Genomic DNA, 23,584 nt, shown 5'->3' with positions numbered 1-23,584 from the left:
GAAACGGTGATGGTTGATCATGTGGTTATTGTTTTAATAGAATGGTAATGGAAATATTGTTGTTTCGTAACAAATCCATCTTCCTTTTTCTGTTGTTCATGGACAAAATTTGATGCTAACACAAATTTCTCCGATGTATTTTATGCGATACAAGTTGCAATATTTCGCGGTTGCAATATTCTCACGGTGTTGTTACGATGGCGTATGATCATATATGCTATTCCAATAGTGGTTTCGCAGAGGGATTTGACATGGCAAAAAATAATAAAAAATCCAAAACAGATTATTTCGCACCTAGATTCATGAACACGAACACAGCTCTAGTTTATATTGTCCCAGTCTGTGAATCCCATGCCTTAAATACACACGTCTGATTCTTGTTAGAATTTAGAAATGGATTTCTTCATGACTCCGGTGATGGGAAAAACCGGATCCCACCGACCGATGCGCCTTCGATATGTCGCTAAACTTGACTTGAGAAATGCAGTATTTTTACTTGTTCCGTGCCGACTGATGGGAAAATGAAGACATTTTACAAGCTAAAACTAGGATTTCACAAGCATACAAACCTTACATATAAAAACCTCAAAACCGAAATAACTTAGCCAGAACAACAAAAAGGCCCAAGACAAAATGAACTGTACAACCGTATGGTGAGGGGACCCCAAGAACTGAATAAATGATCAGTTGTAAGAAAATGACCCCGCAGATCGCCTGACGTGGTGAATCCCGTGTTGCTGTTGTCACCATTCCGCAAACTCTAAGGTTCAGTGAAGCTCGTCTACATCTAATTGAACAGTTTGATCTGGCGGAGTTTGTGAATGATTGTCAGAACTGTTCAGTGTGTGCAAGGGCAGATGAGATGAACCATCACTGGCGCTAGGTGTCGAGATCATATTTACTGGTGGAGGCATCGCCAAGGGAAGTTGAGATGAACCACTGCTGTTGCTAGGTGTTGAGATTGTACTTACTGATGGAGGCATCTCCCAGTGATGTTCAGATAGACCACCATTGGAGCTAGGCGTTAAGATTGTACTCTCTGGTGGAGGCATCGCCAAGTGATGTTTAACTGAACCACCATTGGAGCTAGGTGTTGCCACCGTACTTGCTGGTGGAGGCATCGCCAAGTGATGTTGAGATGAACCACCACTGGAGCTTGGTGTTGAGATTGTACTTGCTGGTGGAGGCATCGCCAAGTGATGTTCAGATGAACCACCATCGGAGCTAGGTGTTGAGACTGCATTTGCTGGCGGAGGCATCGCCGAGAGACGTTGAGATGAGCCACCACTGGTGCTAGCTGTTGGAATTGTGTTTACCTGTGGCATCCCCAAGTGATGTTGGGACGAACCACTATTGGCGCTAGGTATTGAGATTGTATATTCTGGTGGAGGCATCACCGAGGGACGTTGAGATGAATTACCACTGGCGCTAGTCGTTGAGACAGTATTTACTGGTGGAGGCATGGCTAAGGGAAGTCGAGATGAGCCAGTGGTGACGCTAGGTGGGGAGACAATATTCACTGGTGGAAGCATCGATAAGGGTCGCTGAGATGGACCACCACTGCTACTAGGAGTTGAGAACAGATTTACTGATGGATCCCGGATGGCGGATGGAGATGTTACCTGGGATGGTAATATTATGTTCTGGCTAAGAGCATCAGAAAATGCCCGACCTGATAAGCTCCCCCTCATTCTTCCTGCAGGCCGCCAATTCTGCTCCGGGGTCACTTCTGACGAGTTATTACCTCTAGGAAATGTTGAATTTCCTGCAGGCCGCCAATTCTGCTCCGGGGTCACTTCTGACGAATTATTAACTCTAGGAAATGTTGAATTTCCTGCTTCCACATTTCCTCCTCTTTGTTCTCCAATTAAAGCTCTATGTCCATCACCAACCATTAGGGAAGATGATCCTCTTCTAGGCTGAAGTTCCACCGGTACAACGGGCAAAGATCTCGCCCCCTGGGCAGGCTGTTGAGACATCATCCTAGAATGTTGGCCTCCTGGTGGAGAAGCCACATTAGAGTGTGATCCTCCTTGCCGATTTTGCATATGGGATAAATGAGGTGGAGCTCTAGTCATTATAGGTGGGCTCGCCATTTGGGGGACTCTTGTGCCTGGAGATGGCTGAGAGTGTTGAACGACTGGACTTGGCTGAGAGTGTTGAACGGCTGGACTTGGCGTTGTCATGACGTAATTCCTGTAAGAACCTGAAACTCCTGGAACTCGGCTTGGAGCAGACAGACCGACAATCTGTTGAACTGGTGGTGGCTGACTAGGAAAGTTTGGTCGGGGACCCTGATTCTGCTAGATAAGCAATAAGGGAGAGAGCAACAGTCAAGAAATTGGAAATGTAAATATCACGGACTGGAAAAGGGTACATAAATTCTTATACAGGATATTTTCCTTTCAATAGGTAGTAGTCAAACCTGTGTTATCGAGCGGAAGCGAGGGCAAGGTTGAGTTAACATTTCTGAAGTGAAATTGCGATCCATATTTGACCGAGAAAACTGTTGTTGCTGGGTTTCTGCTGCACCACCGAACTCAGAACCACTTAACATAGGGTACTCCAAACTTGGTCGCGCCCGTTGATGAGAAACTGGGACTAGAGGCTGGGCAGGGAGTGCCTGAATTGCTACTGGGGTTCTGGTAATATGTCTCGTATTTCTTCCTGCCTCACCACTGATCGTTAAATCCCCATACTCTGATGAGCCTGGTCGCTGTAATAACAAATCATCAGGCACTGAGTAATTGCGCATTAGAGAATTAGTAGGTCGAGAGGTCCAATGCACATCCCCTAGATCTCGATTATGTGTAGGAGTAACAGCATCAGTTAACACGGGAGTCAACATATAATCGGTTGAAGAGGGATCAGACATGGGTTCCACCACAGGGAGATTGAATCTAGTATTTGGTGCCACTGGTTCGTTAGAGGCAGAGAAATTTGAAAACTGAACTCCTGACCAGAAAGAATCTTCATTTTGGATCCCCGTAATATCGAATTCCATTTCTGCATTACCGTGGGTAGAATCTTGTGAAGGCTTTACATCTTGAGTTTCACAAATATCCATTACATTATTCTCATAAATTCCTTCCATGGTGAGATCCACAACATCTGCGGTATATGCTGAGAATCTTAGAGGTGCACATTGGTTGGACTCATCTTGTTCGTTTCCTAAAGTTTTATCTTGTTTATTCAGAGAATCATCAGTTTCCCTGATAGGTTGCCACGATCCATCTGCTGAGATCATCACATCTGCAACACTGTCGCCTACCTCTTTCAATACCTATATACAAAGGAACTTGCTCGAATGAGATTTTTCAAATGGAATAATCACTTCAATAAATGTGAATGGAGAAAAGCTTACTTCAACCATACGCTGATCGATCCGTAAGTCTGTGAACGTAACTGACTGATTGCACTGAGGGCAGCGCCAAGACGGTCTTCTCGAGTTAATCTTAATATAATTTCCATAATCGAAGCACTAGCGTAATAAAAAACAGCTAGGTTAAATTAAAGACGCAACAATATGACAAACACAGAAACACATAGAACATTAGGCAATGTTTCACCTGATGGTGTTTGCATAGTTGCCCCTTCACTGGAGTTGTCAAACGTCGGAAGCTGTCAAAATTGATAAGAGAAAAAAATTGATACAATCAGATAAAAATGTATGAGGAAAGGGAGTGACTGGAGTCCAATACTTTGTCTGATTAAGCACATTAGCAAGAAGAAAGAAACCAATAGTATTAAGCACCAAATCTATGAAACTCATAGCAAAGGATCCATAGCTAACCTTATAGGACAATTAAGTGAGATCCGTGATGCCCCTTCAATTATCTCAGAATCTGAGAAATGCAATAGTAACAGGTTATACCTATAATTCATTTAAAACTAATTAAGACACTACAGCATGGCATCCTCAATTTGCATACCTAGGTCGTCCGCAGAAGAAAGAGAAGACGCATAATGTTGTAGATTTGGAGGACCAAGAGATGACACCTCACTCGTAAAAGCAATGACTATGACATAATTACCTGTACAAAATAGATTTAGCAGTTACAGATCTGTATGTGAACCAGCAGTGTTATATGCAACTAAATAGTAAATATTTCAGAGAAGGGGAGAGACCATTGAAGTGCCCAACAGCCTGTAGGAGGTTCGTTCCAAATTTAACCATTGTAGTCACATTTGTTGGAAATTGTGGCCCATTATCCTGACCAAAGAAATAGTAAATAAGCCTTAGCCATATTTGGAAAAAATGCATAAATGAGCTTTATCCCGAGAGATATCATCAGGTAAAAAACAAACCATTGAACTGTTGATCCTTCTTTCTATTCCCTTTCCATTTAACAAGAAACTGCAAAAGCAAGAAAGACATGATCAGAAACGAATATAGTTGATCAGGAAATTTTGAAAAGATAAAAGAATGATTAAAAAAGCAAAGGAGTAAGTGGAGAGTACTTTGCTCGTTGGGGGGTTATAAGGCAAGACGATGTGTCAATGTTATCCGTCTGAGCAACAAATAATCGCTGCAAAACAAGCAATAATTGAGCTGTTAACAAATAGAAAGAAGTCTAATACAGTAAACAGTGGGTAAATGTAAGGAGTTTCATATGATCTGGTATTGCTCGGCAAAGTTTACTTGACATTGACATTTACGGTTACGAAGGTTTGCCAGGCACTTAAAGGATTAATCTTTTAGATCGGAAAAATTGTTTATAAAAACCAACTTAGCCTAGTGAAGTAAACTGAAAAGAATTTGCCTGAGGAGATACTTACAATCTTCTCCCGTGCAGTTGCTTTATTCTTCATGACATGGAAATCAAGCAAATAAGCCCCAAATCCAGGCTACATGAAAAGAAGGGAGAGTTCCAGAACACCATATACGAATGTTAATTTCTACACTTATTTCACCCTCTAAACTGAAAAAGGATCTCACAACAAAGTAATATACAAGCTATTTTTATATCATCGGGGAAAAAGTATCTACAAACCTTGACTTCAAGATAAGCAAATATGTGTGACATCTTCATCCAGGGATAGAATCTGCGTTATAAAACAATGCTTGCAATTAGTATACAGAGACAATACAATTCCTATTAAAACCAATACCCTCTAAGGAACTAATCCATGGAAGGTTCATACTGGAGATATGACCTTTGAAATCACATAAACAACTTCCTGGGATGTGTTATGAAGCTTCATACCTGTCTAGAATTTTTGAAACTACTGGTGGAGGATTGTCCGGTTGTGTGCCAACATCCGATGGATTGCAAAAGCTCATACCTAACTAATTATTCAAAAGTAAAATCGTTAGGGAAATCAGTTAATCCAAAGTCATTATTTGAAAGAAACAAACACATGCAGAGGATAGAAAGATGGGTCAAGATCCCCCAATGCCAGATTTTCCCAAAATCTAGAGAGTGTTAAAATGATGTGCCAAATTCGGGGTTTACTACTTGCTAACAAAAATGAAAAGTTTTGTCATTGGCATGTTAAGCGGCAAAGATTAAGATAATTATCAAACCTCGTTCGTGCGACTAAGAAGCATATCTACATCATTAGCCAGGAACCATCCACTCTTACAGGCACTCTGCACAAAATGTGAATAAGATATAAGATAAACATGACATTCAAGACAAACATATGGAACAAATACCATTAGTCCATTACTAAACAAATAATCTTTCCATGGACCATGACCATGGAATCCAGTAAAACCTATAATAATTAAGAAAATCAGCACTGATAGCATTGATTCACAAAGCCGGTTTTTACTTTGTGAACCTACCAATATCAGTAACTACCCCGAGTAAATAAACTCTTCCAAGATTACATTTCATCTGCGTCAATTTACAAGCAATTGGCGCATTCAATTCCCACAGAGGCAGTACGCATGAATTGGTGCGTGCTTGGAAGGGACTGGCACAATTGTCGAATGCCACCTTATTAAGTTCAGTTATCTAACAATTACATACACATTCAATTTCCAAACACCAAATTACCTTGACAGATATCATCACCATCATAATCGCTGCTTGGAGTAACATTTCGTTCTTATGTTGGTAAATCTAGCCGGCACAGCACAAATTCACAGTGTGTTAATACCACCAATACGATGTGTCTTGCACGAATCAAATACTAAAAATAAAGCCGCAAATACACAATTTACCCGTCTAAAAAGTGCCGGCAACTCATGAGCTCTAGCCGGAATCTCATTATTCGCAACCGCGTAATCGATACCTCTGTAAATAGCAATTGAAACCAAATCTTGAACATTATAAACAGTATAATCAAAAAAAAATATATTAAAAAATCAATTTCTCAACATTGAACAAATTCAGTAGATTTTTTACTCAAATTGGGGGGAAAATTAGAAGGAGAACCTGGCTAGGGTAACGCAGAGATTGAAGAACTGACGATGATCGAAACGAGGACCAGAACGAACAAGTTTAGCTAATCTTTCAGCAACAGAAGTCACTCTGAATGAATTCATAAACGATGCTGGAATTACATAACCTGGGTCAAAGGTTGGGTTTCCACCACCGCCGCCTCCGCCGTTGCTAACACCGTGTATTGATCTCATCGGTGGCCTCTGTGGTGGTTGCGCCGCTACCATCTATGTCTCTGTCTAAATAACTGTGAAAAACAATAAAACCAACTGAACCCCTGGTGAGGATGAATGAAAGAGTGTTTTACACTCTCTCACTGATGCTCTCGAAAATTCACGTCTTTTCTTTGGCACGTACTATACGGTGGTCAAAAATTATTGATGCAGGGTCGGCGTTTTTAAAATCTCATCCTACTGAATGAGATTTTCAGATTTTTTTTTAATAGAGGAATTAATAGAAATTCTATTCAATCATATCCAAATCGAGTCCGGGTTTTGATGAAGATGAAAAATTAAAAAAAAAAATTCAATAATTTAGATCTGGTTTCTCTTTCTAATTTTTAGATATTTCAGATCTACTTTCTCTCTCCAATATATTCAGATAGTCAGATCTGTATTTTTCTTTCTAGAAAATTGAATGAGATATTACCAGTTAATTGATTATATATGGAAATATGTAACGGTAGTTATGGGTATTAAAGAGATTATATATGGTAATATGAAAGATTAATATAGGTAAAAAGATTTAATATCCTCTAATCAACTTTGATGAAGATAAAAACCTTTAAACTTCATATGAGGAAAAACAGAAAAACCTTAGATATCTCCAAAATAGTCAGATCTGTTTTCTCTCTCCAAAATAGTCAGATCTGTTTTTTCCTCTCACAAAGCTAGATGGTGAAGAATTTGAGTTTTGGTCAAAAATATGTGTTGTGTTAACTTTTTCCTAAAGTTTAGGTACTTAAGAGCAAAGTAAGGAAACTTCCTAAGAATTACTTACTTAAGAGCTAAGTTAAGAAATCTAAGAGCATCTCCAATATTAGGGTCAAGGTCATCCTATGTGGAGGTCTTATTTACACCTTTTGGTTATAGGTCATTTACTACATGACAACAAGATATAAAGATAAGACTATCGGCCTAAAACTTCATCTTCAGTCTTCAAAGTCGTGTTAAACACTTTTTGTTTAAATATAGAGATAAAGATGATATGGATTAGACTTTCTCTTTTACTCTCATTCAGTCATATCATCTTTTCTTATGACTTTCACCTTTGTATGAGAGATCGAAAATTGGGTGGAAAAAGTCTTAAATCATGTGTCATGTTATTTTTAAACCCTGAGCCCCTTACCCATACCCCCACCCACTCATGTCATCATTCTTTATGATCTTATCCCTTGTACTGGAGATGAAAATTGGGTGGAAAATGTCTTAAATCCTATGTATCATGCTATTTTAAGGAAGGTTATTATTGGGGCGTCACGCTCCAATAGAGGGGCTTCACTTGGATTCTTAATGTCCAAAAAAATGGTTATGGGATATCCTAACACATATACAAAATGTCTAGATTACCCTTTAACTAGAAGTGATTTTACGTCCAGGTTTGGATTAATTCCAACCGTAGAAATTTATTTGCATGTAATTTTGCGTCCAGGTTTGGATTAGTTCCAACCGTAGAAGCTCATTTAACATCCAGGTTTCTTTTAATTCCAACCGTAGAATCCGATTTTACGTCCAATTTTCTTTTAATTCCAACCGTAGAAGTGATTTTACGTCCAGGTTTGGATTATTTCCAACCGTAGAAGTGATTTTACGTCCAGGTTTGGATTAATTCCGACCGTAGAATTTTATTTGCATGCAGTTTTACGTCCAGGTTGGAATTAGTTCCAACGGTAGAAGCTCATTTTACGTCTAGGTTCCTTTTAATTCCAACCATAGAATCTAATTTTATGTCCAGTTTTCTTTTAATTCCAACCGTAGAAGTGATTTTACGTCCAGGTTTGGAATATTTCCAACCGTATAAGTGATTTTACGTCTAGATTTGAATTATTTCCAACCGTATAAGTTTATTTTACGACCAGTTTTTCTTCCCACAAAAACTTTGTCCCAGAATTCACCAAGTATACAACAAAATTCATTAATTTAATTTTTATCTAATTAAATTAAATTAAAATTAACTAAATAAAGGTTGTTTAGTCATTACAAAATTATTGAGATAAGGGGTTTTTGATATTACTTATGAGTGACCCGTTTTTGTCCTATTAGGTGACACCCTTGTAATGGAATGTAACGCCCCAATAATAACCTTCATTTTAAGACATTGACCCTTTGCATTGAAAATGCTCTAAGCTTTTAGGAGAAGTAATATGACCAAGGTTTTTTTATTTTTATTTTTTTGTGTACAAACATAAAATTTATATCATTATAAAAAAATCCATGTCTATTACTCAAGTGAAAGTTGGTGGTGACTTATCCCACTCCTTTGTAAGTTTCTCAATCCTGGCTACTTCGGATAAAATATTTGCTACTTTATCCTTTCCTAAGTACACAGTAATAATGCTAAGATCTACATCGGTGAAAATTCAAAATAATGTCTTTTATAAGGTGTTGAATTCTAAGTAACGTTGAGATGGCCTTTGGTGATAGCTTCCACTGTAAGCATAGAGTCACTATCTGATAAGTGCTTGATTCTTACATATTAACTACTCAAATTTATATTTATTAGTTCTCCATGTTGTACATATTTGATAAGTTTGATTATTTTTGCAGTTTTTAGGAAATAAAGCTCGATGGACTAAAATACGGAATTCTGCTGGAGGAAATGAACTAATGAAGTGATTTAATGCGATAGGCCTAAAAAGAAACATGAAGAATTACTGGGCCAATTATCTGGATATGGGAGTATGGTAAGCATGCCACTGCGTATGTAAAAGTGTGTCACGGCGTGTGTAGAAGTGTGGAGACCATGTGCATGATATTAATTATGATAGGGGATATTTGAATATATTTTATTTAAAAGTGTGTCATGGCATGTGTACAAGTGTGGATACCATGTGCAAAATATTAATTATGATAGAGGATATTTGAAGATATTTTGTTTAATGAAGAAAATATTTCTTTACGAATGTGGAGTAATGGAATATATGAAGATTTGGGAAAGAATATAATTCTTTATGGTTGGAAATAATAAAGAAAATATTGATTGCAGTGTTTGACATATGGTACATTTTAATTGGAGGCGTTTTATATTATTTGACATGTGACGTACTTTCATTGGACGATCATGTGGTAGCGGAAATGATAAAGAAAGCAGATGGAAAAAGGAGAGACGGCCAAGGGCCGAGAGCAAACATTAGTTTTTAGTTTAGATAAAAAAAAGGGGAAACGTCCGGGTCTTATTATCAAAGTCACCTTCTCCGGCTTTACTTTACGCCTATTTAATTGTACCTACCATAATGTCAATCCCTTCATTTGTTCTGAACTAAATTTTCATAGATGTAGAAGCATGTGCAACCCTTATTTTCACTTGCGAACTTTCTAAATATTAAACGAAAGCATCATTATTCTTTACATCATGAAAATAATCATCACTACGCAGGGTTAAGGAGCTTGGTTCGGGAGGCATCCAATTTACCTAATTCATATTCGCTTACCAACTTTCCTAGGGATGTTCATGTTTGTTGTAATGTGATTTTTCATTTAACATGTGAGAATTTCGACTTAGGGTTTGTGTTCTGAAACACTTTCAAACATCTTTCACTCCAGATAGCCCAAACAATGATGGTCTTTTTAACAATTTCCTCTGCAGAACAAGCTCATTATTGTGCATTGTCCATCTAGTTAATGATACGATGTTGCAGACACATTTGATCGGAAATCTAAGATTTTTATGCTAGGATGCTAAAACTTGGAATCAAGTTTATAATACTTGTATACGTAAAACTACCGTATTCGAGTATTCGAATGTAAATTTGACATTGGTAACCTATCGTCTGTAAGGAGTTTTTGATGGTACTGGAATAAGTTATAAATGACACCAAATAACGTCCTTCATATTAGAGTGTGCTAAGGAGACCCTCTCTTTGAGAGAAATTTTGGTAAACGTTATCTCGTTTGAGTAAAGGAACTAGTTTAAAGTTATATAGCATTTTGTAAAAGAAAAAAAAATGTTAGTCACATTGTGGTGAAAAACGATGGTTGTATTAATTAGTTAACCATATATATAATTCTTTGTTGGCGTTTATGTTAACTCTGTGGGCATTTTTTTTTTTGTTTTTTTTTGTAATCTATCAGTAGCGGAAATTGAACCCGCAACCTATAACTTGGGAGTCCAACCCCTGACCAACTGCGCTAATGCCAGTTGGTTCTCTATGGGTATTTTACTTGTTGCTTTTTGTATATGATTTACACCTATGTGGATCGCTTGTTCTCTTTTCTTATTCTTGATCGCAGTAAACAAATTCATGGTGTAACCCGAAAATCTTAGTTTTTCATTGGCTAGTTTGCTTCGTCCGAACTCAAGTTTGTTGGAAAACTTCCAACCGAGAATCCTTGTTGGTTAATAAATTTTGCAAGGGGACACTCTCTTATGATCATTTTTAACTTAGACATGTTGTAAAAAAGTTCATTAATTGTATAATTCGAGAAATTCAGGGTTCCTCGTTGGATTCTTCCCAACGACTTGTTGATTCCCAACTGGGAACCTAGTTGGATAAAAAAGTTTGCAAGTGGATATGTGTGTGTATCGTGTGTACATATTCTTACAGTCGGGCTATGTAGTAATTAAGATGCACCGATTTTTGGTGTTTTTCGTGGATTAAAACAGCACCCCAGGATCGGTCTACGAGAACATGAGCATCTACTGATTCTGGATTTATTTTTGTCAAAAAAATAAAAAAATTCAATTTTTAATGATGAATTAACATTAGTTGATTTAAGGATTTACTTGATTAAATATCTAATAGTCACCCAAAGTAACACCAATTAATCAAGGGTAAATTAGCCATTGAAGAAAATAATTGGCTACCGATTTTTTCATTTTACTTCAAAATGTTTTATTTATTTTTTTGACTTAAAAAGGGAAAAGTTTTATTAAAGTGAACTTGGTATCGCCAAAGTAGCGATACCAAGGTACAAAAAATTTACAAGGATGAATATAGCTGCATTCCAATTACATAACAAAGTAGACAAATCAAAACCAGCGAATAAATCAGTCTTCATACCACAACTAAACATCAAACATTTGATATTCGCTATCAGTTGGTTCAAGTCCTTAGTAACATGATTATAGACTCTCGCATTTATTTCGTTCCAAACACACCATCAGTTTGCAAAATGCAAAATACTCCAAATCTTCTTTATTCTGCATTTAGCATTTTTCCGGCTCTTATCATCCCATTCCCATAACTTTGATCTAACATTTTTAGCTAAAACCCAATTGATCCCAAAACTATCAAGAAAGTAAGACCAAATAGCAAAAACTAACTTGATGTGTAGAAATAAATGGTCATTTGTCTCCAAAAAATCACCACAGAAAACACATTTCGGATCTTGAATCATACATGCGTTATAAAGAACATCAAGAGTTGGAGCGTCATTGAAACATAGAGTCCAAACCAAAAAGGATACTTTTAATGGTACCTTGGAATTCCACAACTGTTTATCCGGGAAAGATAATAGACCATCTATTTCTAGCGCCTCATATGCATTGGCCACCGAAAATCATCTTCATATCTCAAATCTCTAGTATCTTCACCGGAAAACAAAGAGGGATCACCAATAACTTTTAGAAAATTAGCAACCTCCAACATTTCTTGTTCATTGAGATGTCTAGAAAAACTGAAGTTCCAAGCACCTCAAGAGAAATCAAGTTACTTACCATAGCATTTTTCGGTTTAGTAAGCCGATAAAGATTAGGAAAAATATGCTTAAAAGGATACTTACCGGTCCACACATCATCCCAAAAGTTAATACGTAAACCAGAGCCAAGAGATAAAACAGTACCAGATTTCACAAATTCTCCTGACTTCAATATTCCAGACCATAAACTATGACAGACTGAACTTCTTGATAAAGAAGGAATAAAAGCTTCTGTCGAACCACCAAATTTCTGATTTATAATCCTTCTCCAAAGAGCATACTTCTCAACACCATATCTCCATATCCACTTTGCATGCAAGGCTTTGTTGACCAACTGTAATTTCTTAATACCAATACATATATCCCCTCTAGCTTTAGGCAAATTAACTCTAGACCACTTTACCCAACTTTTATTCTTAATAGAATTACCTGAACTCCAAAGAAAATTCCCCAAGATCTTATCTAGCTCCTTAGCCACAACCACTGGCATTTGGAATATAGATAAATAGTATATTGGCAGGCTAGACAACACACACTGATCATAATAAGTTTCTGCCATGTAGACAAATAGGTTCTCTTCCAGCTAGCTATCTTTTGTTGAAGTCTCTGAATGATATCATTCCAAATGAGACTACACTTCGATTTACTACCTAGAGGAATGCCCAAATAATTCATACAAATGAGACACTAAACAACCAAAAATATCTGCACAAGATTCAATATTATGCATTTGACCTAACCCTACTACAGTACTCTTCCTATAGTTTACTCTAAGGCCAGTCACAATTTCAAATCCCAACAAAATATTTCTAAGATTCTGAATTTGATATTCCTCATCATTAATAAATACATCAAATCATCAGCGAATGGAAGACGAGTTACAACAGCCACCGAAAAGCCAGAAATAAAACCATCATTCACCACTTTGTTGAGCATTAGTGATAGAACTTCAGCTACGAGAATGAATAAAAAGGGTGAAATAGGATCACTTTTCCTAATTCTCTTATGACTCTTGAACATTTCAGTTGCTTCCCCCTTTAGCAAGAGTGCAAATCTATACGTAGAAATACACCAAATAATAGATATGCCCCAAATGATTCACCCAAGCACCACGCTAGCTAAAAAGCAAAAAAAAAAAGATCCAAAACTTGCAACTCCTTCGTGGGATTTTTTATAAAGTACCCTTACTTTTCACATTACACTAACAAAGTACCCCCGTTTTTTTAGAAATTTGTTAAAGTACCCCGTTTTATTCAAAAGACAAATTTCATCCAGTTAAGTGTTAGGTGGAAGTTATCTTTCCAATTAAAAGTCATATTTACCCCTGAACTACATCTCCTTGGTGGGGATAATAATTGATCCGATGATCCTGAAAACGGTGTGACAATCCTGAACCGGGCTCGACGAACGTGAAAGTGTTGTCACGATCCTGAACCGGCTCGACGAACCTAAAAAAAGGTTGTAGAAGGTCGATTTTCCTCCAACCAAAAACCCCAAGACACTTGAAATGATGAACCCTTTTTGGGAAATGATGTAACGAACCTAAAAGCGGTGTGACGATCCTGAACCGGACTCGACGAACCTGAAAAATGATGTAGAAAATCGAAAAACTAAAAGGCAAATATGTAAAGTAAATTAATTTTAACTAACACTAGATGGAAAAACTAACGTGAGGGTACTTTAACAAAATTCAAAATAACGGGGGCAATTTTTTTTGGTTCCTAAAAGAGGATTACTCTATAAAAATTCTCCTTCATTATTATACGAAGAGGATTTTTTTTTTCAGAACTAGTGAGAAAACCCATAGGTGAACAAATTAGTGATAAGAAAAAACCGGTCATATTATTTCTACCAAATAAAAACCGTTTCAAATAAAACTGGGACAAAAACCCCAAGCCAAATAATAATGTGTAAATTTAGTTTTTGTTACTTTTAAAAAAGCCAAACATACCCTTCGACCTTTTCTTCTTCTTCTCTGATTTCTTCTTTCTTCTGTCTCCTTCTCCCACCACTATCATCACCATCAGCAACAATGGAACTGCACCAGAAGAACGGCGCTGATTCGAGAGATGAAGAATTCGAGAGACGTTTTCTCTTATTCATTTCCCTAAAACTGAGAAAAGAAGAAGCGGCAGTTGCCACTGTTTTATCACTTGAAATTGAGAGTAAATATCGTTGCTGCTCATCGAGAAATAGATCGAGAATTGGGAGATGAGAAAAGGGTAAGATAGAGATGATGGACTTTGGTAAGATTCAAGATGGGTTGAATCTGAGATTGCAAGAAATTGGATCTGCATCTCTCCTGGGGTTGATTCAGAAATTGAAACTCAGAGTTGAGTTAGATTGAGAAGATGTGAAGATGGGTTCTGCTAGCTTCTGTTGAATTCAGTTGTGGAGTTTTGGATGAACTGAAATGGGGATCTGGATAAATTGAGGGTTTGTGTTGGTGCTCTTGAAGAAAAAATTAGGGATTTTCTAACAATTCGAGAAATGAATGAGGCCGCTGGTGTTGAAGATGGATCTGAAGAATGATGGTGGTGGAATTATGAAACAGAGATGAGAAGAAATCAAAGATGAGCTGTTGTGGCTGCTGGTGATAATGAAATCACTTAAGAGGAAATGGAACTGTAGATGATCGAAATGATGCATTAATGAACTTGGCAAACTACGATTCGATTTGAGATGGGTTCTGAAGTAGCAAGATGTTGTTGCTGGGCATATTCATATGAGAAAAGAATGAGAAGAAGATGAATGGAGTTTTTGGTGATGTGTGTTGACTGAATTGATGCCTCAGCTGCTATTGAAATTGCAGGTGACGATGGATTTTGACTAAGCAGTGGAAGTGTTTATTGGTGGTACTACAGTTCAGTGAGGTGGTCATGGAAGTGAAGAGAAGGAATTGAATAAGAAGTGCAAGTTGTGTTGAGAACTGGTGTTTAAGAAGATGTAATGTTGATGCTGTTGTTGTTACTGTGGTCTGATGGCAGAGATGTAGGTGCAGTTGTCTGGTGGTGTTAGCTCTAGCGCAAGGACTGGAATTGCAGGTTAAGCCATGGATTGCTGGTAGGATTTAAACCAGTTGAAGCCTTGTGTTGGTTGGTATGCAGGATAAAGAAGATAATGTCATTGGCTTGTGAACTGAAATGATGCAGGTGGAGGTTATGGAGCTGTGAATGGGTTAAGAAGCTATATGTCGCAGTGGTGGAATGTGGAGCTGTAGATGACAAGGAAATGGTGGTTGCTGCCATGGTTCAGCTGGAGCAGTGGAAATTTAAACTTCAAGCACATTATAAACTTCAAGCACATTATAAACTTCAGCTGGAGCAGTGGAAATCTAATAAGAAGAGGATGACAGACAATGCTGAAGATGTAGATTATATGGTCGTCGCTAGGATGGCACAGGGGATGGTAGGAGCTGAGCTAGCAAATATTATTGAGGTTGTTGCCATTAATATGATGCGTGACGAAAGAACTGAGGTATATATAACCTGCTTTTTTATTTTAATCCATCTGTTTGAGTATATATAATTGGAGATCTCGTAATTGTCTTAGTTATAAGGAAACTGTAGGATTCTTATTTTGTCTAGGTCACGCAAGTTAATTAATGGTACATGTTTCAAGTATCTGAGGTGCACATCAATGGAACCCGCAGTATGTTACGAATATTGATACTCTAGAATAGAGCCAGTTACTTGCATATCCTTAAAACACAAACAAAGTTATCTTGTATCTGCTTATCTCTTTTTATTCTTCTCTGACTGAAAAATAGCTGTAGGTCTATATTTTTCAAGCACGAGTTTCAGAAGTTTCTTAAGTTTGATTAACTAATGAAGCTATCGTTTAATGTACCTTAACCAACGGACGATTTAGTCAAATTAGAAGGATCTCTGATGAGTTAAAAAGAGGGATCTGATTTTAAGTTGAAATGGTCAATGAAGCAGATGGTGCTGTTGTGGATAGATGGAGGATGAAAGTAGAGCTGAGTTACAGCAGATGATGCTGTAAACTAGAGAAGAAATGAAGCTTAAATGAAGTGCAGCTACTGATGAATTCTGATGAAACCAATTATGGTTTCATCGTATTTATGATGAAACCAAAATTGGTTTCATATAATTTTTGGTCAGTGGTGGTGGTGGTCGTCGGCAGGTGTTGGCGATGTTGTTGGTTTTAGTCGGTGGTGGTTGGCGGTGGTCGACAATGTTGGTGCTGGCAGTTGATAATATGTGTTCTAGCATAGAGCATGGATCTGTGTTGTTGTGATGTTGTTGTATCCAAGACAACTGCAACATAAGATCCTTGTTGAATTTTTCTTATAGTTGAATTCTGATGAAACCAATTAGGGTTTCATCTTATTTTATGATGAAACCAAAATCGGTTTCATCGGATTTATGATGAAACCAAAATCGGTTTCATCTAAATTTTGGTCAGTAGTGGTGGTGGTCGGTGGCGGCGGTGGTCGGTGGTGGTAGGAGGTGGCGGTGGTGGTCGGCGGTGGTGGTCGATGGCGGCGGCGACGGTGGTGGTCGGTGGCGTTGCTTGTTAGTGGTGACAATATAATAAGAATTAAAGTGGGGTTGATTTTTGTTTTTGTTGGGGTGATTTAAACTAAGAGGGTAATATAGACCAATTATATTAAGTGGGGTTTTTGCGAACAATTTGTTTTGTTGGAGTTTTTGTGTATGGATAGTGACATCTTTGGGGTTTTAACTCGCGTACCGTTTTTTTTTTGGTAATATAGGTGTATACGCATTTTGAAAGCTAAGTTGGTGGTGGAGGATTTAGTAGTCTACGGGCTTATTTGGAACTGTCATTTGAAGCCACCTGGTCTCGACTTGGAACCCATTAATTACTCCCTCCGTTTCAAATAACTAGGATGGAATCTATTAATTACACACGAAACCAGACTATTTATTTGAAACGGAGGTAGTATCACATTTCCGGAATGAATTTGAATTTTCTTATGAAGTTTTTATTTTTAATGACTTAAACGGAAATCCCGGTCTGGTGTACAGGAAACTGATAAAAAGGTGTGCAATCTCGGGAAACAATCAGGACATATGGAAAAAACAAAGGGGTTCTTGACCTTGGTGCTATGATACCATGGGAGCATGTCTTTATTTATCAACATTTCTACTTGCATTAAACTATCTTCTTCCATTCATGTATCTTTTTACAATTTCCTGCATATCTTTTATACAATTTACACTCAGATTTCTCTTTACTGGGACAGTGGAATTGCGACACTTACGTTTCCCGGATATCCTTTCCGCGCCAGAGCTTTCAACCTGTGCATCTGCATCTTTCCCATACCTAGGACAGTTCTTGCTGGACTTCATGTGCCCCACCTGGTCCAAGAAGTTGAGATGTCAAATACACGACCGGTAACTATGGATTTTCCTAAACAAGAAAACTGCTAGCTGAATGCACAAACCTCACCACATGCGCTGCATACAAAATCTTCTCCGTACCTAGGACAGTTCCTGCTGGTTTTCATGTGTCCCTCCTAACACGAGGAGAAGTTGAGATGTCAAATACAGAACGGACACATTGTCTAATTTTACTGAACGGTTAAAATGTTGGCAAGATGACAAACCTGCCCACATGTCCCAATAGAGAATCTTGTCCAAACTTAGGACAATTCATGTTGGTCTTCATGTGTCCCTCCTAGTCAGAGAACAAGTGGAGCTGTCAAATACAGAACGATGAATTACGTTACTTTCCTGAACAAGCAAACTGGTGGGAAAATCCACAAACCTGGCCACAAGCCCCACATACAAAACGTTCCCGGAAATTTTTTGTTGCGGAGTGCGGCACCTACAAAAAGATTTCAAAAAGTACGGTAACTTAATCAGTTTAGGAGAGAATCTCATACTGTCATCTCCGCAAAGTAATGATGGATCGATGCAATTTGGTTTTCCAATTTAGGGATTAATGGCCTCTCGTTAGATACTTAAGCCATCAACATTTTACTATGAAAACTGATAACAAGAAACAAATGAACTACCTTAACATCACTCTTTGTATTGAAGTTGCCAGAGAAGATTCTTTCACCAAGTACACTTTCCACCTGCACCCAGAAAAAAAGAGGATAAAGGATGACTATATCAAAAGTTTGTCAAGACATTCCCTTGCAGGGTGAAACCTTGCAATAAACAGGTAAACCCAGGAGCTTTATCAAGCAGGTGCAAAAGTGTAACTGGATATACAAACCTCCTTTGGATCACGACTAATGTTCTCCGGTGATGTGACTGAACTATCAAGCTGGGCTGTAGCAATGACTTGTTCGATATTGCCATTAGTTTTATTGAGCTGTTCAGCACTTGAGCCTGACTGCCAACTCGATCCTGACTCGGCCTGCCCTTCAGCTATTGTCTTTTTCTTCTTTTTCCGCTCAGCTTCATCATCTGAAGAACTACGAGGAAAAAGAGGTGGGCTCATTTGTCTTTGGAATTAAGAAAACTAGTGAATCAACATCCACATACAAATGAGAGAAATCAATAACATTTGACTAGATTGTAGATTGTTTTCACTGTCAACTCTTTCGTTGATAAGCATATATACCCGAGAACTTTCTTTCATGCCAACAACATGAGAGAGTCAAAAACAGATACGCCTTTGGCTGAATAACAATATTGGGTGTGTGACTAAGAGTCATGAGACGGTAACGAATGCAACATTAGATCGAAAATACCTAGTTGCTAATCCAAATAATACTCTTTATAGACTTAATATCTGTAGCATGCATCACTGTTGAAATATTTAGATAGGCTAATGTGCATGGCGATCAAATAAAATAGCGAAAAATATTAGACAAAATAACCTTTCCCCATGCTTACCATCCATGAGCATCCTGCATGGTTCTGCAGTTTCATTTTCAACTTCCTCATCTGCTTGGACTTGGGCTAGATTTATTGTTTCCAATCCCATCAGTTTTGCCTTGTTTAAATTTATTGTTGCCAACCCCATCAGTTTTGCCTTGTTTAGATTCATTGTTGCCCCTCTCAGTTTCTCCACATTCTTCTGCATCTACTTGCATCGGTTGATCGACCACAGTAGGTGAAGGCATGCTAGAATTTTTGGTAGGCTTTAATTTTGGGTCTAAATCTTTGCCATACATAGGACAGTCCTTGTTGGTCCTCATGTGTCCCTCCTAGTTTGATAAGAAGTTGAGATCTCAAATACAGAACAAATAAATTAAGTAATTTTCCTAAACAAGCCTACAGTTGGAAAATGCACAGACCTGATTACATGCCCTACATATAAAACGCTCCCGTACAACTTTAACTGATTGGTGCTTTTCCTGGTTAAGGATTTCAAAAAGTAAGTTGATTATACCGGGAAAAAAGATTATACCGGGGAAAGGAGGGAAAGTAATAATAATGGAATCATCCTCTAGTAAAAGCTATAGATAAACTAATAAACATGTTTGCCTTTTACTTCAATAGTACATAAGAATCTAATATAATTTTGCCAACTGGTCCCACAATGGGAGGCAGAGTATTTCATACTTTCACAACGTCAGGCCACATAAGTAGCAGGGATTCATTTAGGTTCTCTAATCTTGTATATGACCTTCTCACGAGATAAATAGGCTATTTCTATTATACTGTGGAAGTGACAACAGCAACAAAAAATATGAGCTACCTTAACATCATTCTTCGCGTTTAGCTTCTTTGATTTGAAGATAGCAGAGAGGGTCCTTTTACCAAGAATTCTTTCCACCTACATCCAAAAATAAAGGATAATTCTGTTAAAAGTTTCTCAAAGAGATCCCCAACGGGTGAAACTATGCAAAATAAAGTTGAATCCAGGAGCATTAACATCCAGAGGCAAAGCTTATAAGCTCAATAGCTAATCGGAAATACAAACCTCCTTCGGAACATGATTAATGCTCTCCATAGACATGATTGAACCATCACGATTGGCTATAAAAATGACTTGCTCAAAGTTGTCATTAGTTTTATTGAGATGCCCAGTACTTGAGCCTGACTGGCAACTCAATCCTAACTCTTCCCTAGCAACTGTGTTTTTCTTCTTTTTCCGTTCAGCCACGTCATCTGAAGCACAAGTAAGAAAATCCTCATTTGTCATCAGAATTATAAAATTAGTGAATTGACAATGTAATATCCACAAGCAAACGGGAGATAACGTAGCCATTAAACAAGATTCTACAATTTCTTCACGGCTAACTCCTCTGTAGACAGATTCTATATTTCCAGATGAACAACATGAGAAAACAGATAAGCCCCTGCAGGTTCTATTTTCTTTTATTATCTATATTTCTGGAATATCCAAGTAAGTTAACAAGCACTGCCATCAAATAAAAAACGCTAATCTGAAAGAAATAACAAATACGTAAACATAAATCTAAAATCTTATATATGCTCACCATCCCCAATTATCCTGCATAATCCTGCTTCTGCTGCTTCATCCTCTATTTTTTTCTCTCCTTGGACTTGGGTTGGATGGTTCTGCATTTTAATACCTCGAACACCATCAGTATTTTCTTGCTTAGATTCACAGCAACCCACCTCCGGTTCAACACATACTTCTGCATCTACTTGCGTGGGTTGGTTTTCCAAAGTACGTGCATGCGTGTCAGAATAGTTGCCGATGTGCGAGGGTATTTTAGCCGCACCAGTACTGCCACTAAGAGTTGAGAATGGATTTACCAGTGGATCTCTGATGGCGGATGGAGATGTTACCTGGGTTGGTCGAATTATGTACTGGCTAAGAGCACCAGAATGTGCACGGCCTGATAAGCTGCCTCGCATTCTTCCCAACGGCTGCCAGTTTTGATCTGGGTTCACTTTTGATGACTTATCAACACTAGTAAAATCTGAATTTTTTACCTCCACATTTCCTTCTCTTTGTTCTCCAACTAAAGATTTATGCCCACCACCAACCATCAGGGAAGATGATCCTCTTCTAGGCTGAAGCTGAACTGGTACAAGAGGCAGAATTCTTTCACTCTGGGCAGGCTGCTGAGACATCATCAGAGAATGTTTGTCTTTTGATCGGGAAGCCACATTCGAGGGTGGTCCTCCCTTCCGACCTTGCATACGGGATAAATGAGGGGGCGCTCTAGCCATTATAGGTAGGCTCGCCATTTGGGAGACTTTTGTGTCTGGAGATGGCTGAAGGTTTTGGAGGTCTTCACTTGTCTGACTCGACGATATCCTGACGTCAGTTTGGTAGGAACCTAGAAATCGGCTTGGTGCAGGAAGACCAACAGTCTCTTGAACTGGTGGCTGACCAGGAAAGTGAGACCGGGGAACCCATTTCTGAAAAGTAAGTAATTTAGGAGAAGAGAAATATATCAAGAAGTGGCGAGGAAATGATAAAATATATTAACAGTTTCCCTCCCTCATGTGAAGGGGAACACCACCACCTTCCTACAGGTTCCCAATTTGAATATAAATCACACTGCATTGACTGAATTTACCCATACCATTCTAACATGTTACTATTGACTGGAACAGGGCAACTAAATTCTCATAATAGGTAGATCTCAAACCTGTGTAATCGGCGGGAAGCCAGGTGGAGTTGGAGACATGTCTGAAGCAGAATTCACATCCATATTCGAACTTGAAAACCGTTGCTGCAGGGTTTCCGTTGTACCACCAGAGTCCGCAATACTTGGTCGTGCTCGTTCGCGAGAATGCATCAATAGAGACTGGTCAGGGAGTGCCTGAACAGCTATCTGGGTTCTGGTAATATTCCTAGGTATCTGTCTTCCTGTATCACCGTTCATTACCAAATCCCAAAATCTTGATGAGCCTAATGACTGCAGTGATAAATTATCAGAAATTGGGTGGTTCCGGCTTAAAGAAGTTGAAGATTGAGAGGTCCCACACACATCCCATGGATCTCGATTGTGTGTAGAGATAACAGCATCATCTGGCATTCGAATCAGAGTAAAACTGGTCCAAGACGGCTCTAAAATAGGATCCATCGCACATGGATTTAATCTTGTGCTCAGTGTCACCGTATTGCTAGTGGCAGAAGAATTGGAGAAGAGAAATCCTAAAGAAAATGTATCTTCATTTTGGATCTCAGTAATATCAAATTCCATTGACTCATTCGAATGCACAGTGTTTTCCAAGGGATCTATATCTTCGGCTTCACTAGTATCCATTGCGATATTCTTGTCAATTCCTTCCACAACATTTGAGGCAGATTCTGATAATCTTTCAGGTATGCATTGGTTGGGATCATCTCCTTCTTTCCCCAGGGTTTTATCTTGTTTATGTGCAGGATCATCAGTTTCCCTGACAGGTTTCCAGGATCCGTCTGCTGAGATAATAACGTCCACAACATTCTCTCCTACGCCTTCCAATACCAATATACAAAGGGACGTCGCCAAATGTGGTTACCCAAAGGTAATAATCATTTCAATGTAAAGGTAAAGAAGAAAAGCTTACTTCAACCGTATGCTGATCGACGTATATTTCCGTGTAGCAGACTGACTGACTGCAATGAGGGCAGCGCCAGGAGGGTCTTCTTGAGTTGATCTTAACATAATTTGCATAATCAAAGCACTGGTGCAGTATAAGCTATGAGTTAAAATAAAGATACAACACGAAAGAGACGAATAAATTAAGAGTATTACGCAATGATTCACCTGCTGGTGCTTGCAGAGTCGCCCCTTTGCTGGAACAGATATTCGTCGGGAGCTGTTAAAACCGTGAAGAACGATAAATAGATTATTCAGATGTAAATGGATGGGGAAATTGAGTGCATGACAAATTCATTTGATCCAGTAAAACAGTATGCAAAAAGAAATCCCAAAAGCCGTAAAATATGAAAGTGAATGCGGAAGGATCTCCTAGCAAACCTTATTGGACAATTAAGTGATACACGCGACACCCCTTTGACTATCACGGAATCTGATAAATGTAAAAGTAACAATTTAATTGTTCATTTAGAGCTTCATAAAACGACAAACTAAGTGCAAATAAAACTATAGCAGCAACCAACCTAGCCAAGGAAACACAGAGATTAAACTGGCGAGAATCGAAACGGTGACCAGTACTAATAAGTGTGGATAATTGTTTAGCAACAGAAGTAACTTTTGATGAATCCATAGATGATGATGATTCAGGATTCGTTTTGTTTTCTCCGCCACCGCCACCGGCGCTGTGTGTTGATCCTCCGCCCATTTGTGGTCTTTCTTTTCACTTGTGAGTCTAAGGAGGAGGACTAACATTTCTTGGGCCTCTTGGGTGGAGGACGACCTTGTCCATTTGTCCCACAATGAGTGAGACGTGTCAAATTTCGATGGTGGCGCAGTCACCAATGTGGGTTACAGTATCAAGTTTCAAACGCCGCTAAATA

At 38.4% G+C, this 23,584-nt stretch overlaps 2 protein-coding genes across 5 annotated transcripts; both read right to left on the bottom strand.

Moving 5' to 3' along the window:
• Window positions 1–308: 308 nt before the first annotated feature.
• LOC113321831 (E4 SUMO-protein ligase PIAL2-like) lies at window positions 309–6,875 on the bottom strand. 4 transcript variants are annotated; one of them, XM_026569756.1, is made up of 17 exons: window positions 6,520–6,873; window positions 6,387–6,415; window positions 6,173–6,245; window positions 6,006–6,071; window positions 5,528–5,593; window positions 5,208–5,290; window positions 4,995–5,046; window positions 4,780–4,848; window positions 4,462–4,529; window positions 4,309–4,357; window positions 4,129–4,213; window positions 3,933–4,034; window positions 3,794–3,845; window positions 3,570–3,621; window positions 3,365–3,481; window positions 2,426–3,283; window positions 309–2,303 (listed from the first exon to the last, which is right to left on the bottom strand). In XM_026569756.1, the coding sequence occupies exons 4-17, from the start codon at window positions 6,048–6,050 to the stop codon at window positions 768–770; spliced, it is 3,234 nt and encodes a 1,077-aa protein (XP_026425541.1). In that variant the 5' UTR covers window positions 6,051–6,071; window positions 6,173–6,245; window positions 6,387–6,415; window positions 6,520–6,873; the 3' UTR covers window positions 309–767. The 4 variants fall into 4 exon arrangements, with proteins under 4 accessions (XP_026425541.1, XP_026425539.1, XP_026425540.1 ...); XM_026569754.1 differs by having other exon boundaries at window positions 6,387–6,875; XM_026569755.1 differs by having other exon boundaries at window positions 309–2,300; window positions 6,387–6,873.
• Window positions 6,876–18,565: 11,690 nt separating this feature from the next.
• Window positions 18,566–23,456, bottom strand: LOC113325346. Its single transcript, XM_026573541.1, has 11 exons — window positions 23,228–23,456; window positions 23,085–23,136; window positions 22,872–22,923; window positions 22,668–22,788; window positions 21,765–22,579; window positions 20,637–21,531; window positions 20,117–20,304; window positions 19,892–19,969; window positions 19,488–19,547; window positions 19,084–19,397; window positions 18,566–18,659 (listed from the first exon to the last, which is right to left on the bottom strand). Exons 1-10 carry the CDS (start codon window positions 23,454–23,456, stop codon window positions 19,131–19,133), a joined length of 2,757 nt encoding a protein of 918 aa, XP_026429326.1. The 3' UTR covers window positions 18,566–18,659; window positions 19,084–19,130.
• Window positions 23,457–23,584: the final 128 nt, after the last annotated feature.

Source organism: Papaver somniferum, chromosome 11 (assembly GCF_003573695.1).
Source record: "Papaver somniferum cultivar HN1 chromosome 11, ASM357369v1, whole genome shotgun sequence".
In the NCBI taxonomy this organism is placed as follows: Eukaryota; Viridiplantae; Streptophyta; class Magnoliopsida; order Ranunculales; family Papaveraceae; genus Papaver; species Papaver somniferum.
This window is presented reverse-complemented; position numbering and strand designations above follow the sequence as displayed.

Bases quoted from the DNA above. Each gene is read 5' to 3' on its own strand.
- LOC113321831 (XM_026569754.1), bottom strand. From the start codon at position 6,619: ATGGTAGCGGCGCAACCACCACAGAGGCCACCGATGAGATCAATACAC. The intron at 5,047-5,207 runs GTATGAAGCTTC...TTTATAACGCAG, and splicing joins GTTTCAAAAATTCTAGACAG to ATTCTATCCCTGGATGAAGA. The intron at 3,284-3,364 runs GTAAGCTTTTCT...CTTTGTATATAG, and splicing joins TCGATCAGCGTATGGTTGAA to GTATTGAAAGAGGTAGGCGA.
- LOC113325346 (XM_026573541.1), bottom strand. From the start codon at position 23,456: ATGTTAGTCCTCCTCCTTAGACTCACAAGTGAAAAGAAAGACCACAAA. The intron at 21,532-21,764 runs GTTTGAGATCTA...CTTACTTTTCAG, and splicing joins GCTTCCCGCCGATTACACAG to AAATGGGTTCCCCGGTCTCA. The intron at 19,548-19,891 runs GTAGCTCATATT...ATCCTTAACCAG, and splicing joins ACGCGAAGAATGATGTTAAG to GAAAAGCACCAATCAGTTAA.